General features: G+C 50.1%; 2 protein-coding genes across 5 annotated transcripts in view; both read right to left on the bottom strand.

The window, feature by feature from the left end:
• Window positions 1-6,460, bottom strand: part of LOC126581417 (WW domain-binding protein 11) — a 9,208-nt gene extending 2,748 nt beyond the window's left edge. Inside the window, exons 1-5 of the mRNA XM_050245050.1 lie at window positions 6,341-6,460; window positions 5,899-6,148; window positions 857-1,078; window positions 627-799; window positions 146-541 (exon numbers count right to left, since the gene is read on the bottom strand). Of these exons, the coding sequence (XP_050101007.1) occupies window positions 146-541; window positions 627-799; window positions 857-1,078; window positions 5,899-5,962 (855 nt within the window). The 5' untranslated portion in view covers window positions 5,963-6,148; window positions 6,341-6,460. The remainder of the gene's footprint in view (window positions 1-145; window positions 542-626; window positions 800-856; window positions 1,079-5,898; window positions 6,149-6,340) is intronic.
• A 3,640-nt stretch (window positions 6,461-10,100) lies between these two features.
• The window catches only part of LOC126581416 (ATP-binding cassette sub-family G member 1-like), a 16,666-nt gene continuing 14,266 nt past the window's right edge, over window positions 10,101-12,500 (bottom strand). For 3 of the 4 annotated variants that reach the window (XM_050245046.1, XM_050245047.1, XM_050245045.1), the window contains exons 3-6: window positions 11,714-12,288; window positions 11,557-11,652; window positions 11,178-11,480; window positions 10,101-11,102 (exon numbers count right to left, since the gene is read on the bottom strand). In XM_050245046.1, the coding sequence (XP_050101003.1) occupies window positions 10,501-11,102; window positions 11,178-11,480; window positions 11,557-11,652; window positions 11,714-12,288 (1,576 nt within the window). In that variant the 3' untranslated portion in view covers window positions 10,101-10,500. Of the gene's footprint in view, window positions 11,103-11,177; window positions 11,481-11,556; window positions 11,653-11,713; window positions 12,289-12,362 lie in introns of all 4 variants that reach the window. The other variant, XM_050245044.1, reaches the window with a different exon arrangement.

The raw sequence follows: 12,500 nt of genomic DNA, 5'->3' as shown, positions 1-12,500 counted from the left end.
TTAGATCAGTCCGGAAGAGAAATGGTTAGCCATTGTTTGTAGAAGATAGCGTTTCAGAAGAAGATTAGGCAGCAGGAGCAGCAGCTGTAGTAGTAGTAGCGCTAGTAGCATCCTCAGCAGTATCAGTGGAGCTCTCCGTATTTACCTCCGTCTTGTCGCTCTCCTCCGGTGCCGCTTCCTTCGCCTTCGGTCCATCGATATCACCATCATCCGAGCCGGAGTCGATCGTGTTCAGATTGTCATCGGCTGACGTTTCGCCACCTTCATCGCTCGATTCCAGCTCCGTATCGCGCGTCGTCGGATCGACGGTCGTCGATTCCGGTTTCTTCGATTCCGTCTCGTCGTCCTCACCGTTTCGATTTCCCGTCTCGACCTCTTCGGTCGGTTGCTCTGGTTTCGGAGCACCCGGCGTCTCTTCGGCGTCACCTTCACCGGAGGCTGGCTTCACGTCGATGACGCGCACCTTGAAGATCGACGTACCGTACTCAGTCTTCTTGGTGTAGTAGGTATCGTTGATCACAACCTTGTGGCCGTCGATCACCTGGCAAAAAAGAGCGGTGGTTGGAGATGGTTAATAGCAATCGACGGAACAATGCAACAAGGCCTGCCTGCACCAAAAAGCATACCTTAACAGTTGAAGTGGAGTTGGTGTTGGTTCCGTCCTCGGATGAAGAATCATCCGGAATCTCCGAAGGCCAGATACCGGGCCCCGAAGGCACAAAGTCGACGGTCGACGGGATGCCACTGTAGAAGGGATTCCACGAGCCAGCGAAACGATCGCGCATGCGTTTCAGGATATCTGCAAAAAGTACTCATTACACCTCACTCTCTTCCAATCACTTCCATTGCTACTCACCATCAAGATATCCAGAAAGGTGCCACGAGAAGGGATTGTACGAAGGGAAGTAAACGGGACGGGCCGGTACCGGGGCAAAGTCTCCGGTATCGATCACACCATCGAAGCCTTCGAACGAGGACGGATAGCGATTGTAGTAGGTTGGCCGCTGGGCCGACAGCGGAACCACGATGAACTCGGCATCTTCCGACGTATCCGACTCCTTGTCCTTCTCATAGCTCGCTAGAATGGAAAGTAAACGTATGAATTTGGAAAAAAACTCTAATCATTTATCGATCAACATCTCCATCATCATCATCATTTCGGCGATCAGCCGTTGCGCATCTCACTGTCGATCGAGCTGTTGTGGTATTGGAAATTCAGCTCAATCATAAGATCACTAAACAGCAGAAGAAGAGGAGCATCGGAGCTGCCAAGGTGAAACCAATTTGACGGCAAACAGATGGGTGGAGCACGCACCTCTCGAACCCACAGAGCCAATCTTGACGTTTTTGAGGCCGAACTCAGAGGCGGCGCACATCAGCAATGATGGTGCATAAAGAGCGCAACTTCAGCTGCCCACCACCCCTCTAATCGACTCTAATTGCTGTCCGCTGGCTCAAGCCTTAATAAAGATGTTGAGCGCCAGTACTCGAGACGTTCGATAGGTAAGCAAAATAAGAAGAGAGGGAAAAAACACCTCCGAAAACGATCAGTACTCCTCCCAAGGGCATGCAAATGAGCCACTCTCGGCTAGGTGTGGTGTGGAGAGCCCCGTGGGTCGCGAGTTCATTTCGCCAGCCGTGCGGGTGCCAAAAATTAATGAAAAGCAGGACCCTGATTTATGATTGAAGCAAGCGTACTCCTAGTGTCTTGAGGTCCGATGACTGAGGGTACAAACAAAAGCGAAAGAACCGCCACTAATCGAGGATTATCGCGCAAAAGAAAAAACCCACCGGGGGCGCGAGTATAGGTGATGAGTCACAAAATGAGACAATCGCGTGCGCCACGCGTTACCCGCCATGTTTTTCGGATGGGAGGGAGCGTTCCATTTGGTCCCCGCCGAGCCTTCGCGTGACATGCAGCTTTCACGCAGGCTCGATCTTCCCTAATTGGTTTCAATTCATCACGGCGACCAGTGGCGGTGGCGACGGCCACTTTTACCACAAATTGCTCTCGCAACGTCGCTACCTAACAAGTGCCACGTTAAAATTCAACCAATTGTCAGTGATCGTGGAACAAAGGTTGAACCGAGCCGGCGCGAACGCAAAACTTATCGAGAGGAAAACACTTGGCACGCAGGCTGGTTGTGTGCCACCCTCATCAACCTAAATTCTGACCGTACATGCTTATGCAAAAAGGGTTGCTTCTCATTTGCTTTTCACCTCGGCCAGGTGCCTCTCGTTTAGATAAGGACGCGGATCTTGCATAAACATGACAATAACTGTTTATGCTGGTAGTTGGCTCTTCACTAAAGCGGAGCATAGTCGCGTTGAATGACGAACAATACGCTTTGTAGCGCTTAAAAAAACAGAGCATGGCCAGCTAAAGGGGCTCGCGGCTTAGCAAACTCCGCGTTAAAGCCCAAGCCGGATGACAGATCATGATCACCAGCATCACCAGGGGCCTTCTGGCACCTAGGCTCTCCCAATAGACAAAACGATCACGAGCCGCTTCTCCGCGATCTTTCTATTGACACAGTTGTTTAGCGACCGGGTTCTACTGCGTATCCGCTCGGCAGTACGTGACCAACGGGGGCTACCGATAGCAACTAGAAGGCTTGACCTACTCCCCGGCCCGGAGCGCCATCGCTCTCTAGATCGTGCGCAAGACGGTGGCAACATCATTTGGTGTCACAACAAGCCAACGACCCCGCCAGCCTGTTTACCTCGGCCTGAACTACCAGTCAGTGCATCTTCATCGTGAAACAACGCAGCAGTTTGGAGGTTAGGCATCGGCATCATCATCCCCCTGAATGGAATCACAAAAAAAACCACCCCTTTTAAAGCTTAAAACATTATCTGTAATTACATTAAATCGACGCAGCAACAATTGGCATTACGGTGCACGAAAGGGTTTTGCGTTGGCTTCTATTGTGATTGCATCATCACTTCCTCCCTTGCCGCCACAAACACAATACCTCCCCCCCCTTTCGTCACGGAGGAGAGATTGAGGAAAAGCGTTGAGGCTCGAGAAGCAATTCGCAAATTTTTCAGCAAAACGAAGCCCCCGATGGTGATGGCCGATTGACTAGGAACAGGTTTTGCTGAATGTCACGTGCAGCTGCAGTGGCCATTCATCGCTAGGAATGCAAAGTAACACGCGTGCACACCACCATCCCCACCGGTCACCAGACTCGAGAATCAAAACTTAAACTGCATCCACCAACAAACAGCTGGAAAACGTACAACAAACAGGCGGTTGATCATATGCTGCAGCTGCAAAAGTTGGAACCAGACAACACCAGTTACTAAATGACGCAAATCGCATCGCAATCCGATTCTCGCAAACAACAACCCCCTTCTCCTCGTCGGCTTGAGTCTTGAATCCAAAAGTGATCGAAGACAACGACCGCGAACGAGAATGTGCTGCGTGCCGTGCACATTTCCATCTGGCACCATTTCACCTTCGGCAGCGGCAGCGTGAAAGTATTTTAATTTCAACTGCCGCTGCGGACCAACAACACCAACAACCTCATTACCTCTCTCTCTCGAGAACGGCAACAAGTATTTCGAGTATTGGCATTCTTTGGAGGCCGAACGGTCCACTGGCGGCTTCCGATTTGAAGGGGGAAGACACTTGAGATGCTTTTAGGGTGGTTGGTAGCCCGCGCATTCATAAATCGTCCCTCGATTTGGCCACTCAGGCTGGCCAGAGGTGTCGTGGTGGCGCTTGTTTGGCATTTTGCTGCCGGTGGCATTGGAAAGTATTTGAGAATCATTTTCCATCGCGCGGAACCGGAGAATGGTACCAGTAACAAGGGGGAAACTGTAACCATAATGATGATGAGTGCCAGTGCCATGAGCAAATGATTGCGATAAATGGTTTTGTCGTTGTTTACCCTGGTTTGTTCGCTTTCCTAAACCCAGCAATCCGAAAGGTCAATTTTATCCACGAAAATACTCCACCATAGTGTATGATATCGTTTCGTTTGTTGGTTGATAATGATTTGCGTGATCATCATCGCCCCGCGCTTATCGACATCTCCTTGGCGCCATCATGCGAAGCGCTCACTAGATACGGCCAGATGTGGTCCGTGACATGCGCACCGCCTGGTCGCGTTGTTGTTAAAGGGGAATGGAACTGCGTTCACTGCACAATGCGACGCCATTTGCTTAAATCATCGCTTCATCAACGAGCCGCTCACACTCAAATCAGTTTCATGTATCTGCTCTACACCCTGCCCTCCAGCCAGCCACGACGACGCACATCGCTCGTTGGCTCGGTTCGAACGTCATCCAACTGAACTGCTGGTAGCGTGTGAACGATCACGTCTATCAGTCCGTACACCAACCGTTGGAACCGTTGGAACCGTTGGACACCGTCAATCAACCGAAATTGTTTAATAAAAGCGTCAGGAAAAGGAGGAAGAGAGTAGTACGAGAGGAGTACATTTCCCGGTCCCGGTCCCCGGTGGTCTCCGGTGTGTTGTTTCGGTGGCCATCTCACAGCGCACAGCTCACTCTCGGGGTGGCGGCTCTGGAATCCAAAAACTCTATTTATAATGAGCTACCGGAGATCATGGCTGGCCCACACCACCACCGGGTGGCCAAGATGACGCAAAGAAATGAATCTCCGGCCAAGGTCAATGGCAAGATCAAATCGGATTGCGACTTAACGAACTTGGGCTGCCCACGCCGCGGCGAGATGGTGCGGAACATCGGATGAACATATGTTAGCGCGCGAAGACGGAACAGGCTCGGCCACAGCTACCGGTATCCGGCTTATAGCACCGCTGGCAGGCGAATCGGTTCTCAATTTGTAGCTCCGGTGCTCAGTTCGGGCTAATTGGAAGCGAGTAATCATCATCTGGCCAGGCACCGTAACATCGACAACGGACTGTGAATGCGCGGATTTTAATTACCCTAAAAACTCGTGTACTCATGGTTGGGCCTTATGCAATCGGATGTTGGCCATAAAAAGGTGCAGTGAGGGGAGACATGGGCACTCAAATGGCATGACAATTAAAAAGGCACACGCTAAACAGCATCCATCTCCGATCGTGATTCAGATTCTGATTGATGCTCGCCAATCACGTGGACCACGCTAAATGGCTACGCCATTTGAGTGGCGCGTGGTGCTAAATATGTTGCACTTTAGTGGCCAGCGAGACCCGGGAATTCTACAGAATTCTAGAACCACGAACCAGGAACAGAGTTCTACCCGCCGAAAGGGGACTTTTGGGCGTTTTTTCCGCCTTCGAATCAGAACCTGTTTATGAGGCCGGAAACCAGTTTCATTCTTCGGCGCCAGCCAAAGCAGCAAACCTTCACGAGCCTGCCATAAACCATCGCAGCAACCCGTTGCCCGACGAGGGTGATCCGGATCCGGGGGGAGCACAATAAATCCATGGCGTTCTGAGAGCATCACGGAGCGATGCATGGTCAACATCAATCTCTCGGTGAGGGGTGCTTATGATCAACCGTTTAACAGGGTCACCAGACAACCAGGCGTACTGGGGCGCAGCAGACACAAAGGGTGAAGTGACCCCGACCACGATAAATTGCACGCCTGGCGTTGCGATGCGATTGTTGGAAACCCTCACAACAAAGTACCAATGGCCCTCCGCGGCCACCGGTTCCATATGGCGACTATGCCATTGGTACGCGCGGTAAAAATCGATTTTCGAACCGTGGCCAGATCGATTAATCGCGACATCGCGAATGCCACACGAAAGTAGCGCACACGGCCACGGACCGGAGGTTGAAGTGAGGTGGGTAGAGTGGCCGCTCGCGTACCCGCTGTACTACATGGCACGCGCCATACACGCCGAAGCATCGAATCGATCGATCGAAGGAAGAAGGAGAGAGAGAGAGAGCCAGCACCTCGCCACCAAAACATACCTGGATATGCAAAGGTGGTGGTCACGGTCAAGGCGACCACTAGCAGCACCGATATTTGTCGCATTGTGCTCGAGATAACAGCGCCTCCGGTCCTTCGGGGGTGACGTTCGGTTCGAGTTTTCCAGAAGTTTCACCACGAATCTGCGGCCTCGCTTTCCTTTCGGCTTCACTCACTACTGACACGCACACGACTCTCGGTCACACTTGGTCTCTTAACGGTTGACAAACACAGAAAGGGTTGCTTTTTATTCTGCAAAAATACACGGAAATTCGAAGAAAATTACTTGCATGAAACACCAGACCTTCCGAGCTGCACCGAGATAACGCGATATGCCGGAGTCGAGTCAAAACAACGAAAGATGCTTCCACCGGTGGACCCGGAGCACGAGAGAATCCGGATGGTTCTTGCTGCTCTCGCCACCAAACGAACTGCTGTGCTCACCTGCGGCTCTTGGGGGTGGATTCTCGCTAGCTGCTCTTGGCTCTCGGGGTTCGGTTTCGCCCGCTTGGAGCACGTTTTTCTACTAAGCCGCGTTTGGCGGCTGCTCCACCGCTATATATGCTGCCGTATGGCTGCTGAGATGACTCATGGAGCCGCCACCGTGTTGTTATATCGCCGTTTTGCTCTCTCATTGGTCGCACTTGGTGTGCTGGGCCATCTCGTTCGCTCGCTCGCTCGCCTTTCGAACCATTACGCGGCGCTTAGTGGTTTGTGGAGCCGACACCGTCTGTCTGCGTGCGTACGTGTGCATCTGTTGCTGGCACTCTGTGTGTTGTAATGGTGACGACCCGAGCGGTAAAAGATAATAATATTATTGCGACAACCCACGAATCTGGTGTTCGAGGAGTTATTTTTGGTGGTTTTTGTTGTGCGCCTATATTTTGTATTTGCTAGAATACAGTCTAATAATATGTTGAAATCATGGAAAGAATTATAGTCAATCCATTTGCCCATTAGAACCGCATGGAGCAAGCGGAACAAAGAACGTCCCTAGGCTGGCGAATCGTGCTGTTAAAAAAAAACTATAAATGTCCCTCCCCATCATCTACTCAAATAGCCATCGTTTATAGGTCTATCGTTCTGGCATTTCCTGGATCGTTTCGAAAGATAACTTATGTCCTGACAGACGACCCGTATGATTGTTTACCTTCGCTATCGATCCTCAGAAGTCAGATGCTGCCGAGCTTAGTGGGTCCTCCGCGTAAGGCATGCTGCTGACAAATTGGCGTTCTCCTTTTACAAACTACACTCTCGATTTGCCTTTCCTGCTTCTCAGTCCACTGACAGCCCACGGACTGATAACCGTTTGTGTCCAATTTCAGCGCCACCATTTCCAAACACGTGGACTACGTTTTGAGGTTCAAACCGTTTATCGCCTCCGAATGAAGGATATTTGTCAAGAACCGATCCAAACGGCACTTTCACGCGACGAGCGTCTCCCCGTTGGTCAACTTGAGGAACTCCATAAATCCTAGATGGTGAGGCTAATCAACCTGTCGTCGGTCAATTCCATACGTCAATCGATCGTTCGCCAAACCATACATTCTTCCATCGCGATCGCGATCATGATCATGGCGATCTAGGTGTGTTTACGGACATCAGACGCTCGGTGACGACAGATGCTGATGACGATTAATGCAGATCCGTATTATGGCTTGGCGTGCGCACACATCGCCACAAGCGCGCACCCCACCTCGACTACTCAATCTGATCGCTCGGTTACGGTCGATGTGGTGCAGCGAATCAAGCGCTCGTCTGCCAACTCGTCACACCTCCCCTGGCCAAGGTCTCGGTCGGGGTCGGTCGGCAAGGCACCCGCGGCCACCGGTTCGGGGCAGAGTATCCGCATCGCTTTTCACGCCAAGGTTGCTTGGTTGATCGTTCATTTTCTTTTTGTTGTACTCTAGAACTTGACCTTGGTGGTGGTAGCGGCAGCGGCATTCCGCGATCGCACATCGACGAACCGACCCGGTCCGGGAGTCCGTCCGCACAACTCGTCGCGTCGTAATGAGTTTGTCATTTGTCTAGTGGGAAGTCAGGTGGAAACATGTTACCGCACACCGGGCTTCTCTAATTGCATAGCGCCCATCCCGTCCCGTGCCTATGCATAAGCGGAAGGGGTGTTGATCGTTTTGTTCCGGCATCGAATTTTCAAGAGGGGTGAAAAACAGAATGAAGATCGTCTCGCGTGACTCACCTCCAATCGCCAGTGGATCATCGTACGCTATGGTACGCAAAACCTCGGCAGGTGAGTTCATTGTTGCACTTTGACCCCGCCTCCTGTCTCTCCGATGCTACGGAACCGATACCGCACGGCTGCACTTGAAACATAATTGAAACTCTACAGACCCTTGCGTTCAGGGCAGGTTGAACAAGCATTGGTACTTTGTGCGCGAAGCTCGAGCGTGAACGTCATTAGCATCCACAGCTTATCGTGTCGCTACGGTCTGGGGACGTTTCGTGACATTTTCCACATAGCACTGCTGCCCACATGTAGGACACACGGATGGAACGTACATTCTATACCGATAAGCCGGTGGTGACAGTGCCTGCAACCGATTACGCAAGTGCAGCTTCGCTTTTAGCTCTGAGGTCACAGAGAGAGAGAGAGAAAGAAAGAGAGATGAAGTGTCCACGGATCCAACCGGATGGAATTACAAATTCAAACAATAGTTTTGTTGTTTTCAATGTCTTACTGTACGCGGTGGCATAAGGAAACACCCGTATCGTGGCAGGGAAGTGAGTTTATCTGACACCTTTATTACTCATCCGGTGCGGTGAAGAAAGTGATGAGACTTCCCCGTTTTAATCGGAAGAAAGTGATTGCGTAACGATGGCGGACGAGGTGGACTAACCGGAAGCTGGTAAAACGACGCGTGCCGAGTTAGTGAAGTGCATTTCAAGAACATTTTCATACTCCAACAAGTTATGCGCTTCATTTAATTACTTTACTTCATTTGCGTTAGGTCATGGTTGCGGCATTCAAATGAGCTAAATAATATCTAATTGAACAGATTAGCAGAGCAGGAATTACAGACCAACCATTGCGTTTAATCATCATACACTGCTGCGCAGTTTGGGCGAGGCCAATCAGATCTCTTCTGCTAACCGATAATCTCGAACCACAACACCTCGCATCGTGAGCACGTGCTGATGGAGATTCGCAATTGCATCCGCTGGTGATGCAGGTGGCGATGATTTATGCCTTCCCTCGGGATTGGAAGAAGGCCCTTCTCGAGTGCCAGGTGCTAGTAGCCTCTTCAAGTGCCAGCAAATTGAATGAGGATGCTCACGTTTTCCCGCCAAACTGGAACAATAATTGGCTGGCGAATGACAGCCACATGCAAAGCCGCATGCTCCGCCACAATCCCTGCGCTCCCTCCCAAAGTGCATTCATCGTGAAGAAGTCGTGAGCCACGACGCAATGGCACCGATCATCCGATAACTCATCGGAACCGGATTCAGTGTTCATTGGCAAATTGCTGTTTGGAGGATTTGCGTCCTAACTTCTCCGTTGGCCATTGGTTCGTTTTAGTTCTATAGCCCACCAAGGCCACGGGAAAAATGCTCCAGATGACGTTCAAGAATCTGTGGTCAGTGAAGTAGGTCGGACTGTTTGGTTCGCTTTTTCATCGAAGCTTATCCCTCTGACCCTCTCTTTCTATTGGCAAACAATCTTCGGAGTCCAAAAGCTTGATAATTAACTGCTGCTGCCGTGGATCCCCGTTTGCCCTTTCAGCTCAGCTCAACGGTTTGGTTAGCCAATATCGGAGCAATCTGCTACGTCAATCCGTGCTGCCAGTGCACCACCTTAACGTGCCGCTGCTTTGCGCACACGATAGCCATCGACTAGAGGTCAAGCAATAGCCTGCCAGCCAGCTAGCCAGCCAGCCATCCAGTCAGTCATTCAGATGGTCTCGTTGGTCAGCGGTTGACGGGTGGCGGTCAGCTGCATGGCTGGGGTGCTATGCTGCAATATGCTCCATCTTCGAATTTTGCACCATTCACCGGTGCGCTAAGAGCCATCATAAGCAATCCGAAGCACCCGATAGAGATGAACAAATCCATGGCAATGAGTTTGCCAATGCTCGGGGCAATGCTGGTTGAACTCGGGCGCGCGTCTGGGGGAATTCGGCGGATCATCTTGGAAAAACCATTAACCGACAACAATCAACAAATCTCACATTAGCCGTCCTTTGAGTGCGACTTAACAAATCATTTCATCGTACTGGTGTTTATTTCTGTTAACCCTCTACCATTTCGTTTACACTAGATAGTCATCCATAGGACACGTAAATGTAGAAAATTATTCCAACAAATGTTGCGCAACGTGATTCACACGCAACCTTCTGGTGGGGATTCTGGGCTGATTATTCATTCATACAGTCAACAGTCTACGACTGGCTGTAGCGGCTTACACTTGTACAAATAACTCCTGTCTCCGCTCCCGTCTCTCGTTGGTGTCATGGCAGCATCGTACAGCATTGCGGTATCGATGAATGTACAATGAAGGTAGAATATTCTGTTAGCCTTTTTCTCACAGCTGCGATGCGATGATAAATGGTAAGTAGCTCATTTGTCGACCAGTTTCGATGCATCATTCAGCGATTCCAGCGAAGCCTGAACCGCAGACTGAAATACAACACCACGTGCAGGAACACAATCCAGATAGACAACCCAAGCACATCGGACCAATACCGGTTCGGTACCATGTGTAACGCTTCCAGTACTTTGCTCGTCTTCCGGTAGTAGCAAAAGATCTCCGCGCATCCGAGCTCCGTACGATTGTGACCGTACGTTGCCTGCACTAGTCCTTCGAATCCGTATCGGAAATAACTTATCAGAGTGAGTGGTTTGAAAAAGTCCATCAACTCGTTGTAGCGAATGAAGAATCCAGAAAACAACAGTGCGGGAATGATCGATGCCGGCACAATGAATGGACTGACTTCGATAGGGAAGAGACAGCCAGCAATCAACCCGTATACCTGGGACAGCCATCCAAAGAGTGCACAAATGCCCCAGAACATGATGATACGATCAGTTTCGAGCAGCTGACCACTGAGATAGTACATAAGTAGCTGGAATGCTGTTACGCCCGATATCATCCACGGAAAGTCAGCGACGAGCTTCGAAAAATAGTACGCCGAGACGGAATAGTAGTTGCTTTTATGCTCCCGTACGAAGACGGCCATTTCCATTGGGACTGAAAATGGAAGTAGGGTGTGGGTAAGTTTCATAACTTGCTGTTTTCGCTTATTTAGTAGCTCCTCCAACTTACAGGTAAGAATCACAGTCATTGCGTTGGCAAAGATGATGAACATGAGGAATGCAATCAGCAACGAAATGTTTGAAAGGACCTTTGCTGCGTCGTCTCCCACGTTGCTGAATACGAATCCGATGGTAAATCCAAACAGTATGTGTCCAAAAAGTCGTAATCCCATCAGCGCAGGATTACGGATCGTTCCGAGCGTTGTGCGACGGGTCAGAATGCAGAACTGTTCCCACCAGGTGATGGGATATTGAGCGCCATGAGCACCATCGGCCAGAAACGCGTTATTGCCGACCTCATCCTGAATACAACCTGATACATCGAATTGAGGATAAGGTAACGATTAAATAAGTAAACATTGTAAGTAGTTGAGAAGTTTGACGCTTACCGTGGATAATTTCTGCGTTCATGAATTTCTCCGATGCGGTTATCATCTTTTCAATCTCCACATTCTTTTGATCGTATTTGGATGCAATTTTCAACACTAAAAGTACACGAAGGTTAAATCGTCACAATCAATCACTCCAGTACGATCGTTCACCTACCAAAATCAGCGCGATTGTAGTAGGGTGGACATTGAAAGCCGGCTTCTGCGAACGTTGTTATCAAATTATCCAACGATCCTTGGTACAAACATCGCCCATCAACGACTACGTAGACATCGTCGAACAGCTCCAGCAACTCGGAGCTAGGTTGATGAATGACACTCGCCACACATCGGCCTTGTAGTGCCAGATCTTTCATGTAGGAAATCACTTGATAGGAGGCTACACTATCGAGTCCGCTTGTCGGTTCATCGAAGAACATTATCTGCGGATTGGAAACAAGCTCCATACCGATCGAGAGACGCTTCTTCTCGCCTCCCGAAAGCATTTGAGCTTGAGTATCGGCGCATTTTTGCAATCCTAGCACCGCGATCACATCATTGACGATAGTGATCTTCTTTTGTTCGCCGATTTTCTTGGGAAGCTTCAAATCCGCTGCATAGTGGAGACTTTCACGAAGCGTTATGTTGGGTAGCAGAGCCACATCTTGCGCAGTATATGCGACCAGTTGACGATAGCGGTGTCGATCGATGATTTCATTGTTGATCACAATGTTACCACTAACACCCTGGGTTCTGAGGAATGGGGAAGAAACCGAAGCAAATCAACACATGCATTCTACTATCTGATCGCACACTGATCTACTCACTTGAAGCCACTGAGCACATTCAAAAGCGTCGTTTTACCGGCACCAGACGGTCCAAGAATGGCGGTGAGACGACCAGCGCGAAATTTCCCGGAGATATTCTTTAGCAGATGTTTTTCCTTTTTTCGTTGCCCGATGCTG

This window comes from Anopheles aquasalis, chromosome 2, assembly GCF_943734665.1.
Source record: "Anopheles aquasalis chromosome 2, idAnoAquaMG_Q_19, whole genome shotgun sequence".
NCBI lineage: Eukaryota > Metazoa > Arthropoda > Insecta > Diptera > Culicidae > Anopheles > Anopheles aquasalis.
This window is presented reverse-complemented; position numbering and strand designations above follow the sequence as displayed.